The sequence below is a fragment of the Gopherus evgoodei genome, chromosome 10 (genome assembly GCF_007399415.2).
Source record: "Gopherus evgoodei ecotype Sinaloan lineage chromosome 10, rGopEvg1_v1.p, whole genome shotgun sequence".
NCBI classification, from domain to species: Eukaryota; Metazoa; Chordata; order Testudines; family Testudinidae; genus Gopherus; species Gopherus evgoodei.
The window spans coordinates 84,518,343-84,536,501 of record NC_044331.1 but is presented as its reverse complement, the minus strand read 5'-3'; the positions used below and the strand labels follow the sequence as shown (position 1 = coordinate 84,536,501).

Here is an 18,159-nt window from a genome sequence, read left to right as displayed (position 1 = left end):
GGTAATTGTTGCCTCTTCCCTCCATGTGTCAGCAGCTGCAGGGCTAAGCGAGTCCAGTTACATTTAACAGTGCAGCTAAGGTAACTGGATGGTGTCTCTGGGGCAGGACAGCTCTTCCTTGCCCCCTGCTTCTCACTAAGGTGCAGTTACCAGAATGTTACATGCGCTGACTGACCCTGTCATTAGTCTTAAGAGCTTTGTAACATTGTCATTATCATCGTAGTCTTCCTAGAATTATACAGACAGCAGGTGTCATGTTTCTTTCTGTACGGTCAATGAATAAGGTACTGGGAATAAGGTACTGGTCTTGCTGGCTGTGCCTCTGTCAGCCTTTGCCATGCACTGACTGTGGCTAAGACAACCCCCTCATCATAGATCTCAGCTTTTCATTCAATCCTCCCCTTCCCATCTGTGGGCAATAATGCAGTTGTCACTGGAACCTAGAACCTGGGGTTTGGGACAGGGTGGAACCCATGGATCTGCCATTAATCCTCCCCAAGAGACAATCAGATGGGGTCACAGAGCAGCGGGCTCTGAGGAGGTCCTCGGGGTGTAATCCAGGAAGCCCCAGGCTCCTCCTGAGCACCAAAGAATTCCAATTCAGCTCCATATATTTCCTAAAGATGATGTTCCTTGACTATTGTAACCTGTGGATATTATAGCCTCTCCAGCACTGCAAAGATCGGGGAAATTGCAGGATGTGTGAGTCTGAAAGGGTCTTGCACCAAACAAACATGTGACAGAAAGGAACTATGACTACAACGTACAAATATTTGGTGGGTTTGGTTTTCTTTCAGGATGAACTTGAGCGGATGGGTTATCCCTACAGCGACTGCACTATGAATGGGTCAGATGTCCCTGTAAAAAATCTTTATAACGAGTATAACATCTCCTACTCCATACAGGTAAAGGACATTATTCATTAAAACAATTTTTAAAAAACATTTTAATCAATTTAAATTCTTAATTTATATGAACGATTCTAGAGAATAAAAAAGTTAAACATAAGAGATCAGAATCTCTAAAATAACCATTAAGCATGAACTAAGCACAAGAAACACATTTTAAAACACAAATGAGAGCCCTAATCTTGCAAACACTTATGCATGTCCATAACTTCATACATATGAATGTTCTTACTGAGGTCAGTTGGAAAACTCATGTGCATGTTTGCAGGATCAAAATCTAACAATTTATCTATTCAAAGTCATATTAAGCCACTAGCAATTTTTAAATTGCTCAGACAGAGAATCCAGTTCAGTGTAATTCTCTGTCACTCAATCTTACTACACAGATTGCTGAGCAGAGTGAAGACATGCTAGAAGTGGTTCTTTTCACTTTATCCAGTCGGAAGCTTTATTTTTTTGCTTTTCTGTAGCTTTCTGCAAAGTGGTAGCCTAGCAAGTTTCGCGTGCAACATTCCTTATGGTTGCACAGAATTCCAATCAATGCAATTCACAAGCAAAGCAGAAATTTATAAACTGAAAAAGCAAAATGTTTCTGTTGTGCTTTTGGTCCCTGGAAGAGACTGTGGGAGCTCAGGTGACATGGATGATTATTATACATGAGTCTAGAATATCTGTGCATCCTCAAATACATTATGCTCCAATACATCTGTTAGTCTATAAGGTTCCACAGGACTCTGTTTTGTCAGCTTTTTACAGATCCAGACTAACATGGCTACCCCTCTGATACTTGTACATTTTCATTGGATCCCTCCCAATTTTCCTCCCATTTATTTACTTTCAGACAAGCATCCAAAGGCTTGCATGTCTGTCTCTGCCAGATAAAAGCTGTTAAGAGGGTTGGAGAGAACAGAAAAGGAGTACACAACATAAACTGATTTCCAGTAGAGTGTATTTTAGAAAAACACGCAAAGTGTTGGGTGAACTTGAATGGATGAAGGGGTCAGACCGTAAAGGGGAAATGGCAGAAGTTCCCAGATAAATTGCAGGGTTCAACAAAATGTGATGTATCAAAATAAGTGCATTAGCAGTAAAGTAATGGGAAAACTCAACAATGGATAAAGCACAGGGCCTTTAGGGCCTGTAAACGAGAGAAATACCAAGAGGGACAAGGACTCCACGTGAGACGTTCTCACCCAGTGAGAACTTGTTGGCCAGAACAAAACCAAAATGAATGTGGTGAAAGTACCAGAGCGCTTTTTTTGTTTGTTCGCAGGAGGTCCTAGGGCCTTAGGAAGGCTGGGAGCCCTAGGGGACAAGTGTCCTTGCAAAACATCAGAGCACAAACTCAGGACACTGGTGCTGGTGAAGAGCAGGGTCCAGCCGGGCAGCGCTTGTAAGCTTTGTCGGTACAGTACTGCCCAGTTTCTGTCTCGGGGCTGAGTGTCCCAGAGTAGAGTCCCCACTGCGGGAGGCCCCCGTCCACCCTGAAATCAGAGCAAAGGCAGCAATAGGGTGGCTCCAGCCACAGTGTTCAAAGTGTCCCTTCCTGTTCCGGCCTAAACGCTGCGTCTGCCATACACCCTCCTCGAAGGCCACTGGGTGTCCACGGCCTGCAGCACTGGGCACGACTCTATCAGGGCCGAACAAAAGCTGGGCAGAAATGGCCCAGAATCTCTGTAGCTATAAATTATCTCTACAGCTACCATAGGAATTGGGCCCTACCAGATTCACAGCTGTGAAAAGCAGGTCACAGATCGTGAAATCAGACCTCTCCCATGAAATGTAGCTGTTGGAGGGGAGGGGGAGGAACGGAGGCGTCCTTGCTGGAGGCTCCTACTGCCAATAGGAAAACCGATGATTCTTTCAAGGAACTGAACATCCTTGTGCCTTATCTACAGAGAGAGTGAAAGGGGCTTATCTTTCAGTAATCCCAAAGTCAGACTTCATTAGGGGACACCCCTCCTGGTGGAGCTGTGCATAGGACAATATATAGCTTGTTAATCCCACACTTTACTGACCTTTTGTCATTATAAAGCACCAAAAGGCACAAACCAATGTTTGCTTTTGCAGGTCTCCTGTTAAGGAGCACTGTGATATTTACATAGTGTCAATAAGGAAAGAATTTCATTGTTGGTCTTGAGAGGATAATTGATTTTTGTGTGTCTGATGATTGACTGAAATCCTTTTATTATAGAACAGTGAGTTAACTAGCCAATGGGCGTGGAGTTGTAATGTAATCCTTAGGCCTGTGCACCAGGGATGTGCTTTGAACTCAGAAGAGATTATTGAACAATCAGTGGATACTTCACATGCTATTTCGGCTAGAATATTGGAGGGTAGTCAGGCTAGAATAACTACTACAGTCTTGGGTGGATTGCAACATAAACCCCTACCACAATTCTGAATGGGAAAATATTTCGAGAAACAGCAGGATTACTGCTGTTTTATAGATATTGAGAGGTTAAAGGTATCTCTGCTCTACGTTGCTGTATAAATGTTATCTTTTGACTTAAGTGTGCTACAACTTTAAACGGCTAAGAACACTGCCTTCTGCAGATGCCTCTGACAGGAACTAAACACAAAACGTGACTCTCTCATGGAGGCTTCACTTTTGTTCTTTCATTATCTTGTTTTCCTTAAGTGAAATAAATTCTTTTGAGATTTGAGATTGAAAGTAGAGGTTTGGCTTTCACTATATGGAAATGCAGATTCGCCCCAGGCCTTTCTTGTGCTTCAGAATCAAAGAAGGGAGAGAAACTGGGACTGTTTGCTTAGCCTTTATATTGTGTTTTTCATAGAAACAAAGGCTAACATTCCCAAGAGGCTGTAAGGAGGCATAGTGGGATACAAGAGAACTGTGGGATATTTCCTAATAGTGATAAAGGGCAGCCTGCTGTGGAACAGCTTTCTATGGAAAACAGCAGAAGGCCTTTTGCTTGAGGCACTTGCAGCTGGACTGGCGACTAACACACCCATCCTAAGCAGGGCCATGGGCTAGATGGAGGAGGCGGCATTTCACATTTCTAACTTCACATAAATGTTTTAATTAAACCCCTTGACATTCATTTTAAAATATGTATTCAATGTTTAACTAAGCAGATACTTTAAATGACACCATCAATACTTAATAAATAATACTTAGCATAAAGGTTTCTAAATTTTGCCTCAGTCCACCTGTAATGCACATCTCCCAAGGGACGTTTAAAGACCTGTCATCAAAAGGGACCTTTTTTATTGCTCTATGACTAATTTCTAGTAAAGTCCTCAGCCATTTCCTATTGCATGGGAGATATGACCCTTCATTCAGCTGGAGCTGTTGGATTTTTCTCTTTTCTTAGTCTCCACTTTCTTCTCTCGCTCCTTCATCAGTTATCCCAGTCCAATGTCTTATGGGCATCATTCTGCTTCACAATGGGCTGAGACTGAAAAGCTAATCAGAACATTGCAGCCCTCGATCATAGGGTAAGCTACAGCCATGACTGTCTCAAGGGAAGGATGTGGATGGGTAGGGAAGAAAATTCAGGTTTCTGAGAGCTGCTCTCTGTAATAAGAACTTTTAAATTGTTCACATTTTAATAGAAGTTAAAAGGATTTTGAAAAATGGAGTCCAGCGCCTAGTCAGGAATATTATCCATGTACGTTCATAAATCAAAGGAAAATAAGAATATGCCATATGAGGCCAAGAAACAATGTCAAGGTCCATAGGTTTAGTTTAACTTTTTATTTGAGTTTGGAAACCCCACATAACTCCCCAGCAATCCTAAATAATCAGTTTTTTTTGTGACTAGAGGCAAGGTGCTTAAGCTCTCTGAGACTCAATTATTCCACCTGTTAAATGGGGTTACTACCATTTACTCACCAGGGTAAAGAGCTTTGAGATCACTAGATATCAAAGCAGTAAAAGTGCAAAGCTGAAGTTCTAAAGCAAAGATTTAACAGTTGGGAATTGTAAACCAAACAGTTCCAACGTCTGCCAGTGCATTCTGATTTGTACACCTGCAGTTTAAAGACAAAAATCCCTTGTATCACGCTTATCACTCCACCTGTAAGAACCATCAGCCTCAAGTCACACAGTGCAGTTCATCTTGTTAAACCAGCAAAACTGGCTCCCTGAGTTAAATTAGCTTTTCCTAACATGAGTCTCCAAAATCTTCCATTCATTGCAGGAAAAATAGGCCCTTTGGGAGCCTGGTAGGAAGGCATCTGGGAGCGGTGTCTGCACTCTTTGATGCATTGATCAGTGTGAGAGCATGTCCCAGTTCTAAATGGCTCCTTGTCCCCTCTTTGCAGGCTTGTCTGCGCTCCTGTTTCCAAGCTCAGATGTTTGAAAATTGTGGATGTGCTCACTATCTGTTTCCTTTACCTGAAGGGGTAAATTATTGCAACAATGAAGATGATCCAGATTGGGGTAAGAACATGAAGTAACGAGGCCCCATAATGCATCAGGGAAGGGATCGGAAACGCACAGGGCTCTGTCAGGAGCAGGGCCGGCTCTAGCAATTTCGCCGCCCCAAGCACGGCGGCACGCCGCATGGGGCACTCTGCCGCTTGCCAGTCCCGCGGCTCCAGGGGACCTCCCACAGGCATTCGTGTCTGCGGCAGGTCCACCGGAGTTGCCTGCCGCCCTCCCAGCAACCAGCAGAGCGCCCCCCCGCGGCGTGCCACCCCAAGCATGCGCTTGGCACGCTGTAGCCTGGAGCCGCCCCTGGTCAGGAGCATGTTAAGTAACTGAATTAAAAGCTTTGCTTGTATGAGTTCAGCAGTGACTCTGTTTGCTAACCAGGTGGATAGTGAGGAGGGAGGCAGAGTTCTTAGCTCTGGCATCAGATTAAGAAACCTCAGCTTCCATAGCAGCTTAGCTGAAGGCTGCTCACACAGAGGTGGCCAGCTGGTAACACCAACACCACGTGGGATGACAGGGTTTTCTACTCCAGTCTATGGAGTGAACAGAAACCACCAGCTTCAGCATTTCAGGTCTCCTAGCCCGGAAGGTCAGCACTTCTCCATGGGTTTGATACAGATCCCCAGATAAGTTTTCCCTCCTTCAGTACAAGGTGGCACAGAGCTGATGCAATCCTCAGCATAACTGTGTCTGCTCTGAATGTTTCCGAATGCTGCAGGTCTCTTGTGACAGACATTCACAGAAAAGGGACTGTAGTAAAACAAGGTGCATTAGTATATTCAATGAGGTTCTGTTTCAAGTGGCAGCCCATGATACCTACTGGGGTGATGAAGATCCATCTTACGTAGCACAGTGCTGCAGAATCAATCTGCAAAAAGTTACATCGTCTAAGAGTTGAACTGGTTTTGCTTATATGGCTTTCCAACAAAGCCAGAAGCTTAAAGGGGATGCAAATTTGTGTAGCAGCAAAGTTCTCATCTGAAAGGCTTGTTTGCTTTTTGTTTTCACCAAACAGCATATTGCTATTCTTCACTGAGATCAAGTATAAGACACAGGCAGTTTTGTATTGACTCTTGTAAGGAAACGTGCAAGTAAGTATGTGAACTCTCTTTGGCAGCTTTCAAGGTGGCGGGAATCCTGCGTTTCATCGCTTAGTGAACACTGATCATCTTAAAATCTAAAATCCTTTTTGGGGGGTTTGAAATCAAACTCAAGTTCTGGTGATTTAAGGGAAGTGAGAAATTCTGTGTATTAATGGTCTTGTGTCTTCTTTCCAGTGACACTCAGTACAAGATGACCATATCGATGGCAGACTGGCCGTCTGAGGCTTCCGAGGTAAAGCCAAGTTCTAACTTTAATATAGATTGATAATGAAATGTTCTTACCCAAGTGAATCCCTCCGTGTTTGAAGTTAACATATTCAGCTAGGCAACCTCCCTCTGTTTGCTAATCGACACTTTGTCAGCACTCAGCAGAGAAGAGACTCTCCAGGATGTGAAATACGAACAGGGAGGGAGAGCTTTTTCTTTAACAGAATTGGAGCCAGGAATATTGTATCTGGTTATAAAAAGCAGATAAGGCCTCAGTTCTTTCACATAGGTGAAAATCAGGAATAGTTGATAGTTAGTTAGAACCATGTAAAATTGGTGTCAGTGAGAGGAGAATCCGGCCCTTCATTATTTTAGATGTTCTTTAACTACAGTGAGAACAATGGCCACCTCTTTCCAATCAGTACTGCACTCCCCTCTGTAGCTCACTGCACCACGGACAGAGCTGCCCAGCTAAAGCTATACAATAGGAACATGGTCCAGGTTTCCCAGCCGTACCGGAAGGCTACTGTGTTTGGGCTTGGCCTTGCCATTTCACCATAAACTTCCTGTCTAGCTTACGCACCTCACTATGATCTGCATAGTTCACTTACCCAAGAACAGCTGGAAGCTACTAGAGAAGCAACATGGAACCTATTGGATTTCACCCTCTCTCAATAGCAGAGAACAACAAAAACTATCCACCTTTGTACTAGATGAAAGAGTTGTCTGAAGTGGAAAAATGTGATAAGATCTCACGGAATAGCCAGTGTGAAAGTACAACATTCCATAAATATATTCATTAAATAAATGTTCAGGTTTCATAGTTAAGCACCCAAAGATCAAGAAATGTCAAAAATAAGGTTGCACACAAAGGCTTAACTCTGCCTCTTTATGTATACATGTAGATCTGCAAATCTGCGGATAGCGGCTTTATATCCGCGGACTGTTTGCAGATTGCAGATCGGATGCAGATACCAATTTTGTATCCGTGCAGGGCTTTCCATATACGTGACAAGTCTTTAATTGTATGACCACATTCTATATGTTTAATACATCATCATCATACAAGATTTTCGACAAGATTTTAGATGAGTGTAATATCCTCTAGTCTGCGCTACTTTGTGTACATTCAAGACCCAGGTCTGTTCTCGTTAATAGAGACCTTTGATCAAAGTAAGTTTTAAAGTATTTAAAAGTATCTCTCGCTCTCAGCTGCTGTCAACTTCCCTACTTCATTAGTCACGGCTGACTTACAGGGAGTTTTAAATGTGAACAGGATTTAGCAGGGATCCAGCAGGTTTCTGAGAGCAGCAGAAGGTAATGGAAGAAGTGGTGTCACCTCCTCTGGTACAAACCCATGTTAATAGCTGCTGCTTATCTAAGAACAGGTTAAAACAATTATGCAAACCTGAGAGAATGACTCAGGGACTCATTCCATAGTTGGTAAATGCTTCTGCAGAACCGACAGTTGCCTTGGTGTCATCACTGGTAAAAGCCACTAACTATGTCAGCTCACTCTGGATCAGCACAGTACAGAGTCGATGTTGCAACAATGAACAGCGCTCCGGGCAACCAGGCAATTACCTGGAGACTAAAAAAGCAGGAGCTAAACTGACAGCAGATCTATTAGAGCTGTGAAGATAATATTTGTTGAATACGTTATGCGTGTAGTCACTTTTCCCCATTTTTCTAGGTAGAACATCTGAGTAATAAAAGTGATTATTCAGAACAGATACAGGTTCTATGACATCTTTCTAATAGTACATGGAATAGTTTTTATATTTACTCAGCTCTAATCTTCAGAACACTCTTGCCTCCTGTTCTCTAATTTTGCTGACTTCCAATATACTTAAAGATTCTTCTATTGTTTCTCCTTCTACTGTACTTGGGCTTTATTTTCTCTTTAAATGCTCTTCTCTAACACTGATGCAGATTATCCTCCATGTATTTTTAGAGCTCTAGTTTTATTTGAGGTTAACTTGTCACTCATCCCCACTGGCTATCAAGTTTTAGTTGAGGTTTCTGTGAAGGGATATGCTTCTCCTGGCCTAAGTCCCCACCTGTTCAAACTCTAGACCAGGGGTCAGCAACCTTTCAGAAGTTTTCATTTATTCACTCTGATTTAAGGTTTCGCGTGCCAGTAATATATTTTAATGTTTTTAGAAGGTCTCTTTCTATGAGTCTATATTATATAACTAAACGATTGTTGTATGTAAAGTAAAGTAAATAAGATTTTAAAAATGTTTAAGAAGCTTCATTTAAAATTAAATTACAATGCAGAGCCCCCCGGGCCAATGGTCAGGACCCAGGCAGTGTGAGTGCCACTGAAAATCAGCTCACGTGCTGCCTTTGGCATGCGTGCCACAGGTTGCCTACTCCTGCTCTAGACAGTTCTCATCTACTGCCCCACTTGCTAACACTGCCACTCTCTATCCCATAATAGGCAACTCACTTAAACTGGCCCTTTGAAAGGTTTCATTTACTTGAGTTCAGACCCCAAATCCTTCCAGTGATGGAAATTTGACTCTGCTTCCAGTCTGATCTCATCTTCCCAAACTCTCCCTAAATCACCTTACCACATTCTCTCATAATCAGCTGAGAATAGTGAAGCTAAAATTTCAGGGCCGGTAACATGGACTGATAGAAAATTGGAATCTCTGCACAATTACTCCTCTTACCATTTCAGCAGGAATTTTCTTGTTGATTTGCTTCCGTGGCCCCTGGTTCTATGGCCTGGAGGAAAGTCAAGTATCTGCAATTGCTATTGACTGAATCACAAATTCCTTTATGTAGTGTAACATCAATGGTTATTTAGCATGGGCAAGTGCCAAGGTTCCAGCTTTCTGTGTACGATTTGTGGACCTTGGAGGTGTATTTTACCTCCCCCAGAGCACATGCGGCCCAGAGAGAATATTTCCCTTTTCAGTTATGAATCGATTTTCATTTCCTAGGACTGGATTTTCCATATTTTGTCCTATGAAAGAGATCTGTCAACAAATGTGACTCTGGACAGGTGAGTAAAAACAGATCAGAGAAAATTACAATGGACATGAAATCATGCCATTGTGCAGAACGAGATCATGTGATTAGGTTCTGAGTGGGAAGTGGACTAGAGGCAACCGCCTGGAGCAGACCTGTGACCCTAACTCTTCCCCTGTGGGGTCCCAGTATTAGGAGCTGTTAGCCTGGGGTTATTTGCAGACTTCAGTGTTTTAAACTGAGGCAGGACAAGGAAGTTCTCTGCAACTGAAGTCCATTTGCCCAATGGATGATTACAGATAAAGTTGCAGGTTCTGTGCTGATTAGAGAATGAATGCGAGGCTGGCTGGCCATAAAAGGTCTGGCAAAAATGGACAGAAGTAGCACAATAATAATGCTTGGCGGAGCATGAAAGTAAGACCAGCTAGCACCAGGTTTGGTGATGTGCAAGAATCCACGTTCTGTGGCAAACAGCAGAGGAACATTAACAAGGCATTCACTGGAGTTAGCCTAACTCCATAATAATGTGAGTCATAAAATAGATTTGAGAGACTGAGGCAGAAGCAAACAGGAAGTGCTGCCATGACAGAGACTTGGCAGAAACGAATAAGTAAAGATGATGGCCAAAATTTTCTTACTTCAATGTTAGGCAGTTCTGGAAGTGGCGAGAGCCCACGTTGGCTTCAATGGGAGAGGGGCTGCTTGGCCTCTCTGAAAAGCAGGCTCCTATTTAGGCGCTTAAATAGGGATTTAGAAGCATAACTTTACCACGTCTCTTTTAAAATGGTGTCAAATGGCTACAGAACTAAGCTCCAGAACTTTCTCAGGAACAGCTCTAAAAACCACCAGAAAATGCTAACACGGGCAAAACCAAATGCCTCCCTAGCACACAGTTTATGCCCATCCCTTGGCCGCTTCCAGAACAGTCAACGGGTTGTTCGGATATGTCAATCAGAGCAAAGGTTGCTAATCAGCTCCCAGAAATTTGCTTCTGGCAAGTTCCCCCAAGAGTCTCAAAGCACTTCCAATACAGTCACTAGGCTGCTCTGTTTTTAATGCACCTTTGACCCATTAAGGGATTCAATTTATAAGGTGCCTGAGAACAAGATCTCTCCCCCAGCAACCAGTCTCACCATTTCTACCTCCTCTACATGCCAGACTGTATGTTTAACAGAAAGAGTATTACAAATGTCACCCCCAGTGCTGCTTTGGGAAGCTTGATCCCAAATGCAAGCCCAGCCCCTCCCAGGGAGCACCAGAGTCCAGCTGGAACTACAATTGAGTAAATGCACAGGGCTAGAATTTAGTCTGAATTAATTCTTGTGTCCTACAGAAATGGGATCATCAAGCTAAATATTTACTTCCAAGAGTATAACTACAGAACCATCTCGGAATCTGCGGCTACAACCGTAAGTGCAGTATCAGGCTCCTGCTTCTAACACACGTGCCACAGCATATTTCCGTAGCCTTTTCCAGAAGCCAAATACCTGCAGAGTTCCCACTGAAATGACTCTGCCAGTCTCAGTCTCCGAGCTCCCCAGAGATTAATCTGAAGTATTCAGAGGTGTCTCCGTCACCTGGACTGGGTGGTAAATTCACCTGCGGTGCTGCTCAATGTAGCTGCTGTGTGGGACTGAACTCCTGGTCGTACTACTCTCTAGAGGCTGGTTCACAATCCCTTCTTCATCCCTGTTGCTGACCCACCTCCTCCTTTATGTTTGGTTGGGGCGGGGGAAGTGATGCTTAGGAGCACTGTGAAATCTCCTTTGGGGGTGCAGCTGCCTTCACACACCTCTGTGCCTGCAACATGAGGGCCTGAGCTAAATGTTGCAGGTGTGATCTAGGTGTGGCTAGTCACCTAGTTAAACTTCACCCCCCCCCACTCACTCTCTCTCTCTTGGGGCCGGTGGTAGGTGGGTCCTGACCTTGTTTTCCTATTTCAGATTGTGTGGCTCCTGTCAAGCTTGGGCGGCCAGTTTGGGTTCTGGATGGGGGGCTCAGTGCTGTGCCTCATTGAATTTGGAGAAATCATCATTGACTTTCTGTGGATCACCATAATTAACGTCATCAGCTGGTGCAAAGGCCTGAAGCAGAAACGAGCCTGGGCCCAGTACCCAGACACACCTCCGACTGTGTCAGAGCTGGTGGAGGCGCATACCAATCTTGGGTTCCAACATGAGGACACCAACATCACCCCCCGTGATGAAGTTCCTCCCCCTGGAGCACTCCCACCAGAGCCAGGCACCCCACCCCCTAAGTATGACTCCCTGCGTGTAGACCCACAGGCTGACATTGACTCGGACAGCGATGTAGAGGCCAGTTAAGAAGCACAGAATATTGCACTGCACTTGGCCACCTGACCCTTGTAACTGACTTGGCACCATGCTCTGCTCATTAGGAGAGCTGCAGGGGCTAAAAAGGCCACAAAGCTCATTTTAAAGAAATTCCACCCATAAAGCATGGGGGGGGGCATTGACTTTACTGTATAACCTGCATAATTCAATACTGCAATCTATTCCAATCTAAGACACACTACTGATTTTTTTCAGCAAGTTCCTCCCCCACGCACACTTGTATCTAGAAAGTGCTTATTTGCATGCTGTTTCTGTGATCAATAGCTTCTCATGGAATGACTGTGATAAACGAATCATGCTACTAGGTATACGAGTATGATACCAGAATAAAGGCTATCGCAATGACAACAGGAAATTTATTATATGGGAGGAAAGTCACAAAGGAAAGACTAAGGCTGGCTTGCCGTAGGAAGAGACTGGGACGTCCGTGACATGACAGGGGCTTTGCTCTACGGGGTAGAGCTTTAGAAACTGAAAAGTACCAACTAGAGCTTGTTCTACACTCGTCTGTTTCTGTACAGCTAGCCTGCAAGTAACAAAACTGAAGTGACCCTCCCTTTTTATCTTTTTCTAAGGTCTTCTCAACTCTCAATATTTCTGCCTCCAAGTAACCAGCAGTATAAACAGTGACTACTCCAGATACAAGTTGTGTTGGCTGCTTGCTGGAGCCCGTATGCTTTTTGTTTGCACTCCTATGCTCACTGCTCTGATTTTTTGTAATTAGTTTCCTGCAGATGGGCACATTTGTTAATATATGTTAGAAGTAAACAGTTCAGATTCCAATAAAGATACAAGCACGCCTACCATGGGTGGAGTGGCAGGTCACCTAACAGTATCATTCTTGGCAAAAGCCATCAGCTATCATTGCTGAGTTTCCTGGTGGCACAGCAGGTGACATTTAGTCTTTCTGAAAAAAGAGACACTGCTAGTACAGGATAGGACTAGGTCAGGTGCAGCTTTGGGCAGCTTCCCTAGGCAGCCAGCTCTGCTACCGCAACACTAGCCCTGCGATTCCATTTTGCAGACTGCCTCGGGGAGCAGGGTTGCTGTAATATAGTAAAATCTCCATAGGGCACTTGGTAGGTGAGCGTAAGACCTTGGTCTTATGGCTGATATGAACCATGTCTTTGCGAGAAGGGAGCAGCTCCATGCCAAGGCTGCTGTCCCACTGCCTCTCAACCATGCTGCAGCTCTAGTTTACAGAAGTAGTTTTCAGAACTTCAGGAAGAAACAAGATTGTATGGTCAAGTCATGAGAGCCCTGGAGATTATCCCCAGCTCAGCAGTTCCTGGCTGTGTGGCCATGGATGAGTTCGCTCCCAGCCCCTTACCTGTAAAATGGGGCTAGTACATTTTCACATATCAGAGGGGTGGTGAGGCTTCATGTTGAAATCCACAGCTGAAAGCTGCTATCAAAGTGCAGTGCTATTAATTGGACACAAAATTCTCAAGTCTCAGGCTAGCTGAAGACTCTCCATTCCTCCTTCACACAGCCACAGAAGTGATCGTCCTCACACCCAGCAGCACTACTGAGGTAACAAAATTCTAGCGAGACACACCCTAACAATCACACAATCGGTTACTAGTGCTGCAGGCCCTGGTGGCTGCAGTGCCCTGCCATTTGTGGGTCCCCATATTACACCCAGGGCTTTGCACTGGAATTTTATTATAAGAAGCCCTTGGTTTGGAATTCTGAATACTTCCAGTGATGTTTAAAGAACTAAGCCTTGCGCGCTCTGAAGATCGCTCCATATCGCTAATACACACAATGGTAAGGAGCTGCATTCTGCACAGGCCTGTCTCCTCCTCCCATTCACATTAACCATTTTGGATAAAGCATTAGGCCGTCGGCACCACATTGTAACCCAGGACAGCCAAGTCACAAAGACCACTGCATGTCTGCCATTCTGCCCCAGGCAGGGGGAGCCCAAGGACAGCTTTGTCATTAGCTGAGGGCACAGCTCCTGAGAGCAGAAATTGAATTGGTTTTCCTTTCAATATGAAACAGGATGGTGTGAATTATTGTAAGTAGGATAAATTAGGGATAAGTGACTCATTCTCTAAAGTCCCAAGGCTGCCATGAGCTCTAGCTGGGCAGATGTGTCCCCACACACAGCCCGGGGTTCAGTGCAAGCATCGCCCCCCTCAGAACTGATTACAGGATGGGATTCTAAGGGAAAAGTGCATGGCTTTCTTTCCACAGCTGGGGAACGGCTCTCTCCCCATGAGTGTTTCTTCGATGGAGCCACTTGCAGTCTACATTTTAAAAGTTTCTACCAGTTGGAAAGTTTTATTTCCTGCACCTACAATGGGGAACACGGGTAAAAACCAACAACAGTTTTCAAAGAAGTAGAAACTTTCTGAGTGCACTCGCTGAGAGAGGAAGAATATAACAAGTAACAACTCAACACAGCCCAGAACACTGAGGACACCTTTTTCCTCATTAAGACATATCAGCCCTGAATTTGATTAATTTACATAATAATTTTGGGCAGATTTCTTGTTTCAAAATCAATGCCACTAAAGGCCTTTTACTGTATTTATAATCTCAATTTGTTAAATACCTGAGAATTCACATTACAGACCAAATCTCTAGTACATCCCTCTATTAAACCATTACTAGGGGAGAGCTGATAGATGGAAATCTCTCATTTCACAGATTGCAGGGATAAATTTACTAAAAATGAATGGGAGCTACACTTTAGCATCCTTTCCTGATCTTACCATTTACAGCACCCTGAATCCTTTCCCTCCTTTTGTTAAAGAAAGTTATCTAAATTAGCCACACAATGTGTTTGTTTAAGCAAATGCCCTAAAATCTGCAGAGACTATCTACATCAAACAAAGCAACCTCATGAACTAGGTTCTTAAGAATTTGAATATCTTTTTCCTTACATAAATGAACATTTACTACAGTCCTATAGCTGCAGTTTCCAGCATCACAGAAGTGAAAGCGAATTCTCTTATTCTATCAACCTGTAATTTCATTTGTTCTGTTTACACCAAAGAAAGCTTTTATTTACGAGAACAACCCTTATACCTCCCATTCATTAAATATACAGAAAAAACAGCCTCTCAGTTATCCTTCCGCATTCCCACCCTTTCCTTCTATACTAGGAATACTTATGGTTCTTCAAATAATTTTAGTTATTGGTGAAAGACTGTTTCTTGGGCTACTGAGGAGGAGCCGGCTGGGGGAGTTTGGCAGATATTACCAGCAGCCCTTTATAGTGTGTTTTCATTTATGGGCTAGAGGCTGATCCTATACTCTGCGCACTAGAGAGATTTCTACAAAGAAAGAAAGAATCAGTGCCACATATTACCAGCAGATTTGCAAACGATACAAAACCTGCTTGTTGCCACTAATGCCACCTAATCAATATTTTAATCTCAAAACGCTGGTTGCTCACTCGAAGACAGCATTCATTTTGTCAGGTCTAGGAAAAAGGGGCAGGATCTAAGATGTATCCGTTAGAATCTTCTAACTGTCCTAAAATCAGGAGATAACTAGATTAAGTAGTAGACTAATTTTCCAAATACTGGTCTAGCATTCCTCTATTTGCATATCTCATCTAATCACTACATACTTTAAATAATCAGCATTTCAAAATGAAGCTTCTTTAGGTCAGTAAATGGAGCCACTCTGTCAAACTTTTGCCTTGAAAATGTGGCATTTTCGCTTTGCATACACAAGGGGAACAGCATAGCTGCCTACCACACTTTACTGAGTAAAGGGCTGAGGCTGCACCTCACTTCCAAGGATCAGATTCCCTACTTACTGCTGAACCAACTCAGCACCAGCCAGGACCATACCCCAGAACTCTCACCATGCAGGGATGAGCTCACGGCAGTCAATGAGGGAACCCACCTACCCCAGCACTCCAGAGGGTTTGAGGCACTTTAGGTCCCCAGTATCTGCAGCAGATGCTTTTAGGGGTAATAAAAGGGGAGTCTGCTGTCCTGTGCAATAAACGGACACACATGAACCAGCTTCTCACTTAAGTTCTTCTACTATTTCCAGTTCATGTGCTTCTTATTCAGTTTGTTAGTGTTTGTAGAAGACAGAAGCTAACAGCGGATGGAGACCAGCCTATTCCAGACAGCCAATTATGTTATCTGCGCAGGTGGTGGTGTAAGGAAGAGATCGCCTAGGCCTGAGTACGTGGAGAGCGAAACCATGAGCAAGTAAAAATAACCAGAACTGGTGACAGGGCAGGTGAAATGCAGTTAGGAAACCTGCTCAGGACAGCAAGATCCAGTTCTTACAAGAGCCGTCCTAGCCCTTTACTGTTCAACTCCTCACTCCCCTCCTACCCAATAAATGGGTTACTTCCTTAGGCAGAGGATGACTCTATACTGCACCCGCCTTCAAAGAGTTTCCCTAAAGCCTGAGCGTGCTTCACTGTGCAACCCATCTGGCCGTTGCGTGAGAACTGGGTACACGAACAAACCTCTGGTTCTGAGCCAGTGCATTCTAGCACAGAGCAGCTCCTCAGCCACAGACCCCACAGCCCTGTGCAGCAGCGGGCACACATTGCTCTCCTCATTTTACAGGTGAGTTAGTCTAGCCACAGAGAAGCGATTTGCTTAAGGCACCAAGCAAGACAACAGGGAGCTGAGAATAAACCCAGGTCTCCTGATTCCACCTCTGATGTCCTAGCCACTGGACAATGCCTCCTCAATCACTTGCAACAGCTCCGATTTCATAGGAGCACAACAGCTGTTCCAGCTCAGATCCAGGGTGGATTTAGAAGCGTGTCAAAATCTCGTTTGGCCCCACTATTGGCCCAAGCCTTATGCAGCGGCAAGGCAGAGTACATAACCCTGGGAGGCCAGCTGCAGAGAGAGGAGACAGAGTCTGTTCCAAATCCAGCCCTCACCAGAACAGCTGATGAATCAGGTCCCCTCCAATATAGCAACCTCTAGCTCAGGGATTGGCAGCCTTTGGCACACAGCCCAGAAGGGTAAGCACCCTGGTGGGCCAGGCCGGTTTGTTTACCTGCTGCGACCACAGTTTTGGCCAATCGCAGCTCTCACTGGCCAGGGTTCACCGCTCCAGGCCAATGGGGGCTGCGGGAAGCCGCAGCCAGCACATCCCTCAGCCCGCGCTGCTTCCCGCAGCCCCCATTGGCCTGGAGCGGCGAACCCTGGCCAGTGAGAGCCGCCATCGGCTGAACCTGCAGACATGGCAGGTAAACAAACCAGCTCGGCCCACCAGGGCCTTACCCTGGTGGGCTGCAGGCCAAAGGTTGCCAATTCCTGCTCTAGATCACTAAGGCCTGGCCCAGAAGGGGGCCTCTGGGCACTACAGCAACAGAAATAACAAAAGAAAACCACTGAATCATAGAATATCAGGGTTGGAACAGACCTCAGGAGGTATCTAATCCAACCCCCTGCTCAAAGCAGGACCAGTCCCCAGACGGTGCAAAAATGCACCATCATGTCTAAGATCCTGTCTAGGAGTAAACATCTGCCATGTTCTCAGACCTTTATTCCTAGCTGGGTGCCTGCACGGTTATTCACTCTGCGAACTGCAACAGCAGCTACAACCTGGAAACAAAAGGCAAAAAGGAGCCACTAAACTCCTCACTTTCGAGTTACAAAGCAGAGAAAAGATGGGAGAGGCTCAAATCGTGATTCAGCCCCTCGCAGGGTAAATTGGAACAGCATGTTCTCTAGCAGCAGGTGGAAAGTTTACAATTCTAGGCATTGCTGGTTTATAGAGGGTGTTTGACAAACTAATAAAATGAAAAATGTGCCTTAGGTACTTGAGTCAGGGTGTTTACTTACTTGATTATTTCTCTCAAAGTGATCAATAAGAATGCAGGACGTGTAGGTTTGACTGCCCCTTGCCAATGGGGTATTCTGTTGGCTCAGCAAGCAGAAGAGTCTGGGCCCCATGGAAGGATACAAGCTAACCTCAGACAGTCACATACTGCCAGCAGCTAGCAGCTCAATGGCCTCAGAGAGTTTAGAAGAAAAATTTGCACATCCCTGCTCTTGGGCAGGCTACAAAGAACAAATGAGTTCAAAGCTCACCAGAGACTGGAGAGTCTCCAGTGTGCTCCACAAACAGCTTCGTTCCAGCTGAAAGGAGAGGCTGCACCATGAGACAAGTCCCATACACGTCTGATGCCCAATTCCTACTGTACCGGGAAAGCTGCTCAAGTCAACTTGACCCTTATGCAGATGTTGCCAATCAGCAAG

General features: G+C 44.7%; 1 protein-coding gene across 3 annotated transcripts in view; it reads left to right on the top strand.

Moving 5' to 3' along the window:
• Positions 1–16,915, top strand: part of SCNN1B (sodium channel epithelial 1 beta subunit) — a 38,107-nt gene extending 21,192 nt beyond the window's left edge. For all 3 annotated transcript variants that reach the window (XM_030577901.1, XM_030577902.1, XM_030577900.1), the window contains 7 exons: positions 798–905; positions 5,199–5,316; positions 6,326–6,401; positions 6,588–6,645; positions 9,572–9,633; positions 10,933–11,008; positions 11,543–16,915. In XM_030577901.1, the coding sequence (XP_030433761.1) occupies positions 798–905; positions 5,199–5,316; positions 6,326–6,401; positions 6,588–6,645; positions 9,572–9,633; positions 10,933–11,008; positions 11,543–11,923 (879 nt within the window). In that variant the 3' untranslated portion in view covers positions 11,924–16,915. The remainder of the gene's footprint in view (positions 1–797; positions 906–5,198; positions 5,317–6,325; positions 6,402–6,587; positions 6,646–9,571; positions 9,634–10,932; positions 11,009–11,542) is intronic.
• The last annotated feature ends 1,244 nt before the right edge of the window (positions 16,916–18,159 follow it).